The sequence below is a fragment of the Sinocyclocheilus rhinocerous genome, unplaced genomic scaffold (genome assembly GCF_001515625.1).
Source record: "Sinocyclocheilus rhinocerous isolate Xijiao unplaced genomic scaffold, SAMN03320098_v1.1 scaffold791, whole genome shotgun sequence".
Lineage (NCBI taxonomy): Eukaryota > Metazoa > Chordata > Actinopteri > Cypriniformes > Cyprinidae > Sinocyclocheilus > Sinocyclocheilus rhinocerous.
Genome location: NW_015623076.1, coordinates 1,465 through 17,075, shown reverse-complemented (window position 1 = coordinate 17,075; position 15,611 = coordinate 1,465). Strand labels below are relative to the sequence as shown.

Sequence of the window (15,611 nt, the reverse complement as noted above, 5' to 3'; positions counted from 1 at the left end):
AGAAATATATTTCTGATTCTCTAGCAGTTGGGATCATCCACCCCTCTTCTCCTGCGGGGGCGGGGTTCTTTTTTGTGGGGAAGAAGGATGGCACCTTGCATTGACTATTGGGGGCTGAATAGCATCACGGTAAAGAATATGTATACTTTGCCGCTGATGTCTTCAGCCTTTGAGTGGTTGCAGGAGGCACTTTGAATATCTTGCCATGCCTTTCGGCCTTTCGAACTCGCCTGCGGTTTTCCAGGCATTCGTTAATGATGTGCTGATAGATATGGTCGACCAGTTCATATATGTCTACCTGGATGACATATTGATTTTTTTACTCTTCTCTCCAGGAACATGTTCAGCACATCAGGCGAGTGCTTCAGAGGCTGCTAGAGAATGGGCTTTTTGTCAAGGCAGAGAAGTGCGTCTTCCATGCACAGTCGGTTCCGTTTTTGGGATACATCGTCTCGTCCGAGGGCGTGCGCATGGACCCGACAAGATCAAGGCTGTGGTGGATTGGCCAACTCCAGATTCCCGCAAGGCCCTGCAGAGGTTCCTGGGGTTCGCCAATTTTTACCGGTGTTTCATTCACAATTTCAGCCAACTAGCCGCTCCTCTGACCGCCTTGACCTCCATCAAAACGACGTTCAGGTGGTGTAATGCAGCTGAGGTTGCATTTTCCAACCTTAAGAGCCACTTCGTTTCGGCTCCCATCCTCATAGCCCCTGATCCTTCACATCAGTTTGTGGTGGAGGTCGATGCTTTGGAGGTGGGGGTAGGTGCGGTTCTTTCCCAGCTCGTGCCCGCGAATGATAAGATGCACCCCTGCGCATTTTTTTCACATCGTTTGTCTCCCGCAGAACGCAACTATGACATTGGTAACTGAGAGTTGCTGGCGGTTAAGTTGGCGTTGGAGGAGTGGCGTCACTGGCTAGAGGGTTCGGGGGTTCCCTTTATCTTCTGGACCGATCGCAAGAAACTTGAGTACATCAGGTCTGCCAAACGTCTCAACTCCAGGCAGGCTTGGTGGGCACTTTTTTTCGGTCTCTTAGATTTTTCGATCTCTTATCGTCCGGGTTCCAAAAACATCAAACCCAACGCTTTGTCTCGTGTTTTTGATCACTCCGAGCGCCCACTCTCTCCCGAGTGCATAATTCCTGAGAGACTAGTGGTCTCTACACTCACTTGGGAGATCGAGTCGAGAGTTCACACCGCTTTATGGTCCGGATGTCCACCAATTCAATTATTTGTGCCGGAGTGTTTTTTATGGTCTGACGTTATACAGTGGGGTCATTGTTCCAGCATGGCTTGCCATCCAGGGGTTAATCATACTACGTTTCTAGTTACAACAATTCTGGTGGCCATGTATGGCTCGGGACATTCTGGGTTTTGTTTTGGCCTGCTCTGTCTGTGCTCGTGGTAAGATTTCCAATCGACCCCTAGAGGGGCTTCTTCAGCCGCTGTCGGTGCCTTCGAGACCCTGGTCCCACATCGCGCTAGATTTCGTCACCGGCCTACCGCCCTCTCAGGGCAACACGGTAGTTTTGACCGTGGTGGACCGGTTCTCGAAGGCGGCCCATTTTATTCCCTTGCCCAAGATACCTATTGCCAAGGAGACGGCGGTTGCTGTCGTGAACCACGTCTTTCGCATTCATGGCATCCCGACGGATGTGGTTTCCGACAGGGGAATCCAATTCATCTCAATTTTGGAGAGAATTTTGTAAATTACTGGGAGCGACTGTCAGTTTGTCCTCTGGTTTCCACCCTCAGAGTAACGGTCAGACAGAGCGGGCCAACCAGGACTTAGAGCGAATGTTACAATGTTTGGTATCTCAGAACCCTTCCTCTTGGAGCCAACAACTCTCATGGGTTGAGTAGGCTCATAACTCGTTGCCAGTGTCATCCACGGTCCTCTCGCCGTTTCAGTGTAGTTTAGGGTACCAACCACCTATTTTTCCGAGTCTGGAACCCGAAATCGCAGTCCCCTCCACCCACGCCTTCATCCAGAGGTGTCATCGCACCTGGAAGAGAGCCCTTACACACTCTCCTTCGGGTGAGAGCGCGCACCAAAGCCCAAGCCGATCGCCACCGGTATATCATCGGTCAAAAAGTGTGGCTTTCATCCAAGAATATTCCCCTTTGCTCCGTTTCTAATAAATTAACTCCTAAATTAATCGGCCCATTCACAGTCACCAAGATCCTTAGCCCAGTGGCTGTCCGCCTTAAACTTCCTCCTGCATTCAGGACAGTCCATCCCGTTTTTCGTGTATCCAAATTAAAACCCGTTTTTCATTCTGCCATTAATCGGCCTGCTCCGGTATTCTGGACTCGAGACGAAGGGGATGCGGGTTCCAGTACCTGGTGGATTGGGAAGGTTATGGTCCGGAGGAGAGAAGTTGGGTCCCGGCTAGGGACATACTGGATCACTCTCTCATTGATGATTACAATCTATGGATTAATCTTCCTGGGAGCGCCAGGAGGCGCTCCTAAGGGAAGGGTACTGTCACGGATCGCAGGGTCATTTACTCGTTTTCTCTCTCTCTCTCTCTCTCTCTCTCTCTCTCTCTCTCTCCCTCCGTTTGTGTGTTCCCTTTGCTGATGAGCAGATCAGGTTCAGCTGTGGCTCATCAGCTTCCCTATATAATCAGTTGTTTCCTACCTCTTGTTGTCAGATCGTTGTGGTAGAGGTGTGGAGTCTAGCCCTGGAGGAGCTCTCGTGCCGGTCAGTCTCTGTTTCAAGCTCTGGACTGTAGCTGTTGTTCCGACTGGATTCCGATGGGGGATTTATGGAACTTTGTATCAGCACGTCCAGGATTATCTTCAGTGGCACCCGTGATACCATTCCTTGTGTTCTGTTTCCTGCCAGTTCTGTTAATAAACTGTTTTACATGCACTCGCGCTTGAATCCTCTGTTTATTACCGTAACGGATACACTTTCAGATGAACATCATTTACTATTTTTAATCTCTTTTTTTTCCTCGTAGGGACCGCAGGCTGGTCCCCACAATGTCAAAAAAATGTAGGTTTTACTATCCTTGTGGGGACATTTGATCCCCACAATGTAGCATAAACAAGTGTACTGTATATACACACACACACACACTGGGTTTCCATGTCTTATGGCAGGGTTCCTCAATTAGTTTTCGCAGAGGGCCAAATTTTGCCAACAACACCAAGCCAAGGGCCACTGACCTATATATATTTTTATTATTATTACAATTATTATATTATTGTTGCTTTTGTTAAAATAATCACAAGATGGTCACAAGATGAATATTCAGATTTTTTCCCCCAGTAGTCTGTTTTATTCAAACAATTATGAACATTTTTGCATTTAGATACAGAAGAACTTTGCCTGTTGAATATTAAAAACAAATGAACAAACAAAAAATCTGGATCTCCATGTCTGCCATGCAAATCAACTGTTCCTGCTCATTCCCAGACTGGATCTCTTCTCTCCACTTTCCCTAATTGCAGATTCAATTATTAGATTTGTCAGTATTAATATTTTTATGCTTAGATTTTTCGGGGGGATCAAACCGTAACACCGTGTGTCCCAACCAGACACGACGCGATAAAAAGTTAATTTTTTTCCATGTAGTTTTTGTCCTAACCACCTGCGACAGCAACACGTGACAAGTGACATGGGATTCTATTTTAGGAACGGTTTTTATTTTCTGCGACGTCGCGGCAGAAACAACATACACAATATGACAGTGATAATCTCAGGTAATGATTATGTGCTTTATTCAATGTTAAAAGTGTCTAATGTGAGTTTGAATATTATTTTTATCTATCTTTATAGCCATAGTGAAAGCAACAATAGATATTTTACCTCAAATCTTGAAAGTAAATTAAAGCAAACTTGTACATTAAAACTGTGAACTCACTGCGAACCAACACGTGTATTCCATAACAAAGATATCAGTCACTCACTGACTCAAAACTGTTCAGTCCATTCACATTTTAATCATCTATTTCCCGTGTCCACTTTTCTTTTCTACACACTCGCCATGTTTTTGCTGTCACATCATATCTTCACTGGACGCGACAAAGCATTGCAAATCATTTGAATGTTGTGTCAGTACGTTATAAATAGAACCAGTCAGCAGTTTACTGTCGGGGATTTGTCGTCTCGCGCCGCATCCAAGACAGCATCACTGATTATAACGAGTTCTAGGCTATTGTATTTTATTGCGCCGTGCCGCGCCGGTGCGTCCGGTGTAGACACGATGTAAGTTAAAGTAGCTTTCTGATGCTGCGTTTGCATTTTCATGCCACATTATTGGAAATTAGTGCGGACCAAACTTTTTTCTCTCACGGGCCGCCTATTGAGGAACCCTGTCTTATGGGGGACGTTCCATAGATGTAATGGTTTATATACTGTACAAACTGTACAGTGGTTTATATACTGTACCCTAACCCTACTCCTCACACAAAATTTTCTGCTATTCAGTTAAAAAAAAAAAAAACAGCATTCTGTATGCTTTATAAATTGTTTTCTTCATAAGGAACAAAAAATGTCCCCACAAGGTCAAAATTTACTGGAACACAATAGTGATAGTAAAATGTATATGGTTAATTATCTGTAATGCTTGCCATGTTTGGTAGAGGTGGAGGGTTACAAAATAGAAAAAAAAATGACATCATTATTTACAGAGAGGCCAGTGGCACCGCCTGTGCTATATAAAAAAAAAAGTACCACATAAAATATGATAAATCAGTGAGCTTGTTTGAAGAGTGACATAAATAAAGAGGGAAGGATGTGGGTAATTCTGTATGTTTGTTTGTTCCTGTCTTGTAACTATATATATGTAGCTTTGATGGCCACTTCAGGTACTTGTAAGCTACAGGGACACTTCACATTGAATGGGATGTACCAGGATGGAGACCTTCTAATTGGTGGTCTGTTTGAGATTCAGAGGTACCTCAAAGTATTCCCTGAGCTAAGTTTCAGAACAGAGCCAAAACTACCACGCTGTGAGCTGTGAGTTTGTGATCTGTGAGACCACACCAACTGAAGAACGCTTAATAAACAAGATAATAAATGGGGAAATTTTGTATATACACTGTAACTTGTCAATGACAATTTAGTCTAAACAACTGATATTATGTTACATGATGGATTACAGGAATTAAATCATTCACTGCATATGTTAAATGTATAATGTATTTTATTTATAAAATGTATATTTGAACAGAATACAAAAATATATTGTATTAAATTTAAATGTTATGTAATCTTTATGTAATATTTTTATTATTTCTACTGTTACAGTTAGTATTACTGTAGTTAATGATCTAATTTTCCTTTGTATTGTCTTCTCCAGCTTCTATATGACAAGCTTCCAGCAGGCACTAACAATGGTTTTTGCTATCAATGAGATTAATAACAATCCCAACCTGCTGCCTAACATTACGCTTGGTTACCAAATCTACGACAACTGTTTAAGGCTTGGAGTGGCATTCCGTGGTGCTACAGCTCTGGTTAGTGGGACAGAGGAGACCGTCTCTGACCTCAACTGCAAAGACCCACCACCAGTGATTGGAATCATAGGTGATCCAGGTTCTACCCATTCCATTGCAATTTCCAGTGTCCTGGGGCTGTTTCGACTCCCTATGGTATGAGATAGACATTTTAAAACCTTTTTTTTCTGTAAAAAAATTCCATGTTACCCCCTTTTTTTGTCAATCGCATTATTTTTTTTGTTTCCATCACAATGAATTTGGTTATCAATTAAGCCATTCTCATATTTTCAATTGTAATAGCAGACCACTGTATGCAAATATCAATAACTTGCTTCACACACACTTTTTATTTGTTCATCTTCCTCTCACCTTATTCTCTCTGTCTCTGCTCTCTTCTAATTAGATTAGCTACTACGCCACCTGCTCTTGTTTGAGTGACAGAAAAAAGTACCCCTCTTTCTTCAGAACAATCCCCAGTGATGCCTTCCAAGTTCGGGCTATGGTTCAGATCTTGAAGCATTTTGGATGGACCTGGGTTGGTCTCATCTACAGTGATAATGACTATGGCATCTATGCTGCTCAGTCATTCCATCAGGAAATGCATCTAATTGGATATTGTGTTGCTTTTTCTGAAATCCTGCCCAATGATAACAACCCCATAGATATTCAACGCATAATGGCAGTTATTCAGTCCTCTACAGCTAGAGTGGTGGTTGTTTTTTCTGCTTCATCCTTACTGATACCTTTGATGAATGAGGTGGTGTTGCAGAACATAACAGGCAGGCAGTGGATTGCAAGTGAAGCTTGGGCCACTTCACCTGTATTTCGCACACCGCGTTTCCAGCCATTCCTGGTGGGCACAATGGGCATTGCTATCAGGCGTGGAGAGATCGAGGGGCTTCATGACTTTCTGTTATGTATTCGTCCCAACAATGGTCAAAGAAATGATGTGGTGAGAATCTTCTGGGAGAACATCTTTGGGTGCAGTTTTGAAACTAAGGGTAAAGGGACTGATGGAGAGCAAGTAAAAAAGGTGTGTACAGGACAGGAGGATCTGAGCACAACAAACACACCATACACTGATGTTTCAGGATTGAGGGCATCGTATAATGTGTATAAGGCAATTTATGCCCTGGCACATGCAGTTCATGACCTGATGCAGTGTGAGGGGGAGAGAGGACCATTCAGTGGAAACAGATGTGCCGACATAACCAACCTGAAACCGTGGCAGGTAAGACCCATATGTTTAGTGTATTCTCTTTAGGCATATAGAAGAGCTGAATGTGGAAAAGCAAAATATTTGCTATACATTAATTCAAATTTCAAATAAAAATATAAAACCTGTCCTGTCTACAAACTGTATAGCTGGTTCACTACCTACAGAAAGTGAACTTCACCACAGGCTTTGGGGATCATGTGTCATTTGATAAGAATGGAGATGCTCTGGCCATCTATGATGTGTTGAACTGGCAGCCGAGCGCTGATGGATCAATTAAGCTCCACAAGGTCGGTGTAGTAAATGAAAGTTCGGCAACCGGGATGGTTCTCACACTCGACGAGGATGCATTTTACTGGAATTTTGAAACAACAAAAGTAATTACTTTTGAATGTTAAAATGCCATCCTTTTTGCAGGTATAAAGACTAAATAGTAGTTGAAGCTATGATAAGACAATTGTAAATAAATTAATGGACAATCCAAGCTAGTCATTATGTAAAAGACAAACACATAACTGACAGCAGTTGATGTCTCTTTTAGCCCCCACAGTCAGTATGCAGTGAGAGTTGCCCCCCAGGAACCAGACGAGCCACAAGAAAGGGCCTTCCTCTCTGCTGTTTTGACTGCTTGCCATGTGGAGATGGAGAGATTTCTAATACAACAGGTGAGGAGATTATTGTTTGCAAAATTTGAATCAAATTTGAAAGTCCTCTTCAAAATCTCACCTTCTGTCTTTTGCTTACTCAAAGATGCTATTGAATGCACAACATGTCCAGATGAGTTCTGGTCCAATCCAGATAAGGATCAGTGTGTCCCCAAAGAAATAGAGTTTCTATCCTATGAGGATCCTCTGGGCATCTCTCTCACCACTGCTTCCCTGCTTGGCACCTTCCTCTGTGCTCTTGTGATGATCATATTTGCTCTTCACCGTAACACTCCCATAGTACGTGCCAACAATTCAGAACTTAGCTTTCTGCTGCTGTTGTCACTCAAACTGTGTTTCCTGTGTGTGCTACTGTTCATTGGCCAGCCACAGTTGTGGACATGTCAGTTAAGACATGCTGTGTTTGGTATAAGCTTTGTCCTGTGCATCTCCAGCATCCTGGTCAAGACTATGGTGGTAATAGCCGTATTCAAGTCATCTCGACCAGAGGGCAAAGGAGCAATGAAATGGTTTGGAGCAGCTCAACAAAGATGCACAGTTCTGGTCCTAACAGCCCTCCAGGTTGTGATATGTGCAGTCTGGCTATCAACTGCCTCTCCAACACCCCATAAAAACAACCAGTATACTCGCTCTAAAATAGTATATGAATGTGCCGTTGGCTCAGTGGCTGGTTTTTCTATGCTGCTGGGATACATTGGACTGTTGGCAGCAGTAAGCTTCCTGTTAGCCTTCCTTTCAAGGAATCTTCCAGATAATTTTAATGAGGCTAAGTTCATCACTTTTAGCATGTTAATCTTCTGTGCTGTGTGGATTGCATTTGTTCCAGCATATGTGAGTTCACCAGGGAAATATGCAGTTGCTGTGGAGATATTTGCCATCCTGGCTTCAAGTTTTGGATTACTGGTGGCCATATTTGCCCCGAAGTGCTACATCATCCTTTTACAGCCAGAGAAAAACACTAAAAAAGCCATAATGAGAAGAGAAGCACAAAATAAATAGTTTTACATTATTGTGGTCAACCATCTACAGACACATTGGTGACATTTTGATTAGTATTTTACTTTAATTTTGAAATCTGAATTAAGTTGAAATTGTTACAATTATATTATTACAATTTTTGTGTGGAAACAATTTAAACTTCATCAGCCTCTTTACAATGTGATATAATTTAAAAGCATAACAAATATAAAAAAACATCTCTGAATTAAGCATTTTTTAACAGAACATTAATAATTAGAACTATAACGGATATAAAAACAGAGAGGAAAAACATAACATTCTTGGGACCAATTAGCTGATATTTATCCATTATCTAAATGCATGTTGTTGATCTTGTTGTAAACATTTCATCCATGCATGTGTTTCAGATTTTTGGTTGTGAGCAAGCAGTACCTCATCACACTATTAAAATTCACTCCACACATGAGTTCATGACCTGGCTCTGTGGATTTCCTGTTACAGTTGTAAACAATTACATTTTCCTAATGACAATGTTTCTCTCTCTCTCTTTATTTATTTATGTAGTTCAACAAGTATGAACACGTATTCAAATGTGTCCACCATGGACACAAATAATCAGTGGCTATCAACTGCCTCTCCAACACCCCATAAAAACAACCAGTATAATCGCTCTAAAATAGTATATGAATGTGCCTTTGGCTCAGTGGCTGGTTTTTCTATGCTGCTGGGATACATTGGACTTTTGGCAGCAGTAAGCTTCCTGTTAGCCTTCCTTTCAAGGAATCTTCCAGATAATTTTAATGAAGCCAAGTTAATCACTTTCATGCTGGGTACACACTAAAAGATTAGTAAAATCTTATAAGATCTTCAAAATGTGAGAGACCACAAACATGAGAAAACAAAATCCTAGATTTAACCGTTTTGCTCCTATAGTGTGTGGTGTGCCGTGATGTTCACCCCACACATCAGGATTTCTGATCGTAAATATTCAACATGTTGAATACTTACGATTCGCGATCGGGGCGCCTCTGACGTTCTTACGAGCAGATTCAGTCACTCTTAAAGTAGCACTATGTAACTTTTTCTGTGTTCAAAATTTGCAAAATGTATATAATGAGCGAGTACATCATGAATTCATCTTCAAAACCGCGTTTTTTGTCTTATTTCGAATCACTACGGTACACTTAAAATAAGTACTTATATTTGGACTATTGCAGCCTGGTCGGGTCGTCATCGCTGCGGAGTAACACATACCTGCGTGAATCGCCATAGACATAAACTTAGAGAAGTAGCTCCGGTTGGAATGTTCTTCCGCGGGATGTGTGCAGTTCTGTTTATTAACCGCTAGAGCGCCAAAAGTTACATAGTGCTGCTTTAACACACCTCACACCACAGAAAATCTGATAAGATAATCTTTAGAACCAGGAAGGGGAGAAATCGGCCCAAAATCAGCCCGATTATCTTGTGGTGTGTACCCAGCATTAGCATGTTAATCTTCTGTGCTGTGTGAATTGCATTTGTTCCAGCATATGTGAGTCCACCAGGGAAATATGCAGTTGCTGTGGAGATATTTGCCATCCTGGCTTCAAGTTTTGGATTACTGGTGGCCATATTTGCCCCAAAGTGCTACATCATCCTTTTACATCCAGAGAAAAAACACTAAAAAGCCATCATGAGAAGAGAAGCACAAAATAAATAGTTTTACATTATTGTGGTCAACCATCTACAGACACATTGGTGACATTTTGATTAGTATTTTACTTTAATTTTGAAATCTGAATTAAGTTGAAATTGTTACAATTATATTATTAAAATTTTTGTGTGGAAACAATTTAAACTTCATCAGCCTCTTTACAATGTGATATAATTTAAAAGAATAACAAATATTTTTTTTAAAACATCACTGAATTAAGCATTTTTTTAACAGAACATTAATAATTAGATAACGGAGATAAAAACAGAGAGGAAAAACATAACATTCTTGGGACCAATTAGTTGATATTTATCCATGATCTAAATGCATGTTGTTGATCTTATTGTAAACAGTTCATCCATGCATGTGTTTCAGAATTTTTCATCAAAATGTCATAACTTGGTCTTCTGGTGAAATGACAGATTTCTCTTGGTTGACATATTCCGGTTGTTACGTATCCGGTCCATGAACTTCCGTCTGGTAGCCATCAGAGGTCACCCTTTCCATTTTCATTGACTCTCGCACTACACACTGTTGCATTAATGTTCCCTTATCTATATTATTTTAATTTGCCATATTACATTTATTAGAAAGCTATTTACTCAGTTTTCACTCTTGTGTTCAGGCCCTAAAGAGTAAAATACAATACTGATGCTGTATATAACAACACATGAAATAATAACTGATAATCAACGTTTTTGTCTGATTCCGGTAAAACTGATTTACAAAACCTATGCATTGTAGTTAAAATATTTTATTTAAATGATTCAAATTTATGATACATTTTTAATATGCACTCAGTAGTTTTTTTTGTAATACTTACACCTATAGTGTGAATGCAGCACTCAACACTATGCCAAATCACTTTAATCAAAAATATATATTTATTTGCCCTGCATTTTGTGACTATGAGAGATTACACAAAAGTGGTATGTCACAGTTTTATGTTTGTTTTTCTTCTCCATCTCTCCTCTCTGCAAGAAGAGGTCAATAGGTAATTTTTTCATTATAGATGAGGACATACTGCTTGCCAAAACCCTAAGCAATGACTGAACAGCACTGAACTAGTGAATATCATGCCATGGACTGCAAAATCTGTATAGGCAATATGTAAGATAGCGATGCTTGTCACAAGCCGAGTACAGTTACAATTAGTACAAATGTAGGCTATTAAATATTGCTTTTAGATGCTTTTTAAATGTCAAACCCAGCTAGAAACTAAAATAAATAAACATGCAGAAACCTGATTTGAGAGTTCACAATGGGATTGTGTGGTGAACGAGTAATGCTGCACAAATAGGCTAATGTACTTGTTACGTATCCGGTCCATGAACTTCCGTCTGCTAGCCATCAGAGGTCACCCTTTCCATTTTCATTGACTCTCGCACTACACACTGTTGCATATCACCCCGGACTACATATCCCATCATTCATTGCACTGATTTCACACAGCACTGATTGCACACAGCTGTTTCATATCACTCACTCACTATTTAACACTCACTCTGATCCCTTCCCGGTGCCGAGTATTGTTTAGCGCTTATCTTTTGATAGCTACACTACAGAGCCCTCGTTAGTTTACCCTGCCTTAGCCTAGTCTTGCCTTGTCTGTTTTCTCGGTTTCTGATCCTTGCCTGGTTTCCTGGATTTATCCCTTTAGTCTCGCCCTTTTGATTCTGTTCGCCGTTCGTTGACCTTCGCTAGCCCTAGGATTATTCTTGTGTCTTGTCCACCATATTCCTGTTTGCCGTTGTCTGACCCATGCCTGTTTCTGACCACGCCTGTGAATAAAGCTTGCACATGGATCCGCACATCTCATGTCTCGTCAGCCACGTTACAGAATACTCGGCTCCACAAGGATCCAGCAGCTTCTCATATGAACATTGGCCAGGTATGGACACTGCAAGGCTGTTGTTAGCCCTCGAGCAGGGCACACGCTCGCTCGAGGCTTACATTCAAGAGTATCTGGACATTGCCTATCACTCTGATTTTCCGGACTATGTTTTGATAGATTTCTTCTGTAATGGCATTAATCAACCGCTAAAATCTAAACTCATTCACGAGGGTCCGCGTTCATCACTGAGGTGTTTTTTGGACTTTGCTTTGTTGACTGTTGGCTCTCTATTCACTGTGGGATTTATCCCTTTAGTCTCGCCCTTTTGATTCTGTTCGCCGTTCATTGACCTTTGCTAGCCCTAGGATTATTCTTGTGTCTTGTCCACCATATTCCTGTTTGCCGTTGTCTGACCCATGCCTGTTTCTGACCACGCCTGTGAATAAAGCTTGCACATGGATCCGCAGATCTCACGTCTCGTCAGCCACGTTACACCGGTCTTCTCCAATCACTTTTCCCCAATTTACTTAAACCACATCCACTATCAACTACAAGCTTGCATTCAGTTGCCTCTCTATTGTTGAATGTTACACCTGTCAGGATCATGGACTGTCTGTGTCATGTTTTGCCCCTGTTTCTGTTCCCTTATTTCGTCATGTTCCTGTCCTCGTTTTGTTAATTAGTCATCCCATACACCTGTGTTTCCCCAATTATCCCCTGTATTTAAGTCCTAGTCTGTGCAGTCTGTCTCTGTCGGTTCTACTTGTTATGTTCATGTGTTTCCTGCTGTTCCCAGTGTTGGATGTACCCTGTGTTTCTTTGATTAAAGACTGTTTCATTTATTCCTTGTCTCCATCGTTCCTCTATTTTTATTCTTTGACCAGCATTTCTCAACTGGGCATTCAGAGAACAACGGTAAGTCTTGCAGCAACATTTTGAAAAGGGTTTGTTCACAATTCACCGCAAAATGAGCTGAAACTTGTAACTAATTCTCAGAATATGAATAGGCAAACAAGTGATTTACAACAAATTTTAATGGGAAACAAATGAATGACAGAAAGTGATAGTGTTGCCAGATCTTGCTAAAAAAAAAACGCAAACAAACCGCTCCGCCTCGGGCTGTCTGCAGCTTGGCTTAGGCAACCGGATCTCCAAGCTCCACCTTGGACACTCCTTCTCAGCCTGCGGAACCATTCAATGCTAACATACCATCAAGCTAAACTGCTATTAAACATTCACAAAGATAGCGGTACAAACTAATTAACATATCTATTTAATTTACAGACTAGAACTCCATATCTTATCCCAGAGGGAAGCAATTCATAATGTAAATTCTAAAAAAATATTGAAAATATTCTGCACCTAATTTAGCATATCTTAATAGCTGATTCGATTCATTCTGGACAGATTTTGGTTCTGAAAACATCAGATGACAAATGATCTTATTTGTTATATATATATATATATATATAGTAATGTTTATTGTTGGGGTTAGTGATCGCCTCCTTTAAGAATTCCACATTTTCTGTACAAAATATAATTTTGTCCATCATTACTACGTTTGCTTCATCAATATTGTTGCTATGGAAAACTTCCAATCGATGCAAATAAAACATCTTTTAGAGATTCAAACATTTTGATCTCTGGTTTGTGTCTTTTCAGAAGTGCATTGTATGTTGGGATTAATTGCACAGTATTATGATCAACATCTTTAACAAACATGCAGATGCCACCACCTATTTTCCCTTAATTTTCCTTGAGGTGACAGATCTATCTGCTTGAACAAGACAGAAGCATTTTACCTCAATTTGCGAGCTGGGGATCTCAGAATGAAACCAAAATTTTGTGAGGACCGTGAGACTTGCATCTTGATACTCAAATGCTTAGTTCTTCTATTTTAGGTTTGTAACATTGCTCAGGATTATTGCAGTTAACTGCAGTTCTATTTCCACATTGTCGAAGACAGCGTCTGACTGTACGTCTTTGGCCCCTTGTCTTCCTACATCTACTACAGACAGGCTGGCAAGTAGTATGTCGTAGTTTGAAGAATGGAGCAGAAGTAGGTTATCAAACACTTAGCCAGGGGAAAAAAATACAAAAAAAAGCAATTTCAAATTTATACAGCAAAGTGAAGGATGATATTCTCATAGATTTTTATCATAATACACTATAGACATGTGGTCCAGTGCAAAAAGGTGATCCCATACATGACTGTCATAGTACATTACTTCACCTGACTGGACTCTTGATATCTAATATTGAGGCTGCAGTAGGCAAACTTGGCTGACTATTGCTAAATTACTTTGGCCATAATATACATTGTACATAATATATACATGCACATTACATGCCCTAGGGCTGTGTAAGAATCTGGTAAATACTTTCAGTGTGAGCTGGATAAAGGAAAGAGATCTGAAAAAAGCACAGATGGAGACCAACACCCCCCAACACAGTTTAGTTCCTTATCTGTCGGTCACTACGAGTTATGTCGTGACGACATTATGGGGGCTCGCCTGGGAGCCCCAATCATCTCTGACTTTAAGAGAAAACGCCAATGAAATTTGGCTAGTGGATTTTGCATACCTGAGCCACTCCCCGTGCATACGGGTATAAATAGGCGACAGGTGCATCCACTCTTCAGATTTTTGCTTCGGAGCCGAGTGGATGAAGAGTGCTATTCTCCACAACGCCTTTCTTATTTTGACTGGTAGCTGCTCTGGGTTGGACTTACGGTGCGAACAGCGGTGTCCCTGTCGTCAGCGATTCCCCTGGGCACTTCAATCTAAAAGAGCAGTTTGCTAAACACAGATAGTTCGCGTCTTTTTAAAGATGCCATTCTGTCCGTGTCCTCTTGGTTGCGGTCGTTACCTGTCTTCTGATGACAGACACGATCGTTGTCTTCAGTGTCTGGGCATCCAACACGCTGAAGCGGTGTTCGTGGATGACTCATGCGTTCATTGCGAGCGTATGAGCATCGCCTCGCTGCGATCTCACCTCTCTTTGATAAAAGGAGGGGCGCACCCTCTGTCGTCACCCGTCCCCGTCTCTCTGACTCGAGCAGAGGACTGCCGGCTGGCGCTCTGGGAGATCTGAGGGTTACAATAAGAGCTTCTCTGCCGGGCACCGCCCCACGGACCTCTTATTCCTCACGCAGCGAGAGTTCCGTTCGGTTCCCAGGTGATTCTGCTGGCCCGTCTCATGCGGCTACCAGCGTTTCACTCGGTGCACCCCCGGAAGATCAGATGTCGATAGCAGCATCGGGGGATGGGGCTATCGTCCTCTGAGGATGAAGGGTGTTATCGCCACTGCCGAATCAGACCCAGAGCTGACGACCATGCTTGCCCGGGCAGCCGTGAGTATCGGGCTAGAGGTCAACAGACCGCCCAGTCCCGAGCCCTCGCGGCTGGATGATTGGTTTCTTGGAGCGTGACATGGCTCACAACCACACTCTGCTACAGTGCCTTTTTTCCCAGCGGTTCATGAGGAGCTGATGAAGTCGTGGATGGCCGTAATCCTCACTACCCTCGATGGCGGGGCGGCCAGGGGTACGTTGACATTCCCCAGATGGAGAGAGCGTTTGCGGTGCACCTGTGCGCGCAAAACGCCGCCACTTGGAGGAATCGTCCGCGTCTCCTGTCCAAAGCCTGTAAGCTGACAGCTGCTCTCGCCCTTCACAAGCTTCCGTTCAAGATGTTGACGCAGAAGCGCATCATTAGATCCAGGATTGGTTTGCAGCAGTCGACCTGAAGGATGCTTACTTTCATGTCTCAATTCTCCCTCGACACAGGC

The 15,611-nt window shown here is 42.0% G+C and overlaps 1 protein-coding gene and 1 long non-coding RNA gene across 2 annotated transcripts; one reads left to right on the top strand and one right to left on the bottom strand.

The window, feature by feature from the left end:
- Positions 1–925: 925 nt before the first annotated feature.
- LOC107712929 (uncharacterized) lies at positions 926–9,346 on the bottom strand. The gene is made up of 3 exons (XR_001636875.1): positions 9,253–9,346; positions 7,539–7,540; positions 926–936 (listed from the first exon to the last, which is right to left on the bottom strand). It is a non-coding gene; the product is annotated as an uncharacterized LOC107712929 (long non-coding RNA).
- On the top strand, positions 4,860–8,334 carry LOC107712093 (extracellular calcium-sensing receptor-like). Its single transcript, XM_016517601.1, has 6 exons — positions 4,860–4,972; positions 5,316–5,607; positions 5,858–6,685; positions 6,820–7,047; positions 7,221–7,335; positions 7,421–8,334. Exons 1-6 carry the CDS (start codon positions 4,860–4,862, stop codon positions 8,332–8,334), a joined length of 2,490 nt encoding a protein of 829 aa, XP_016373087.1.
- Positions 9,347–15,611: the final 6,265 nt, after the last annotated feature.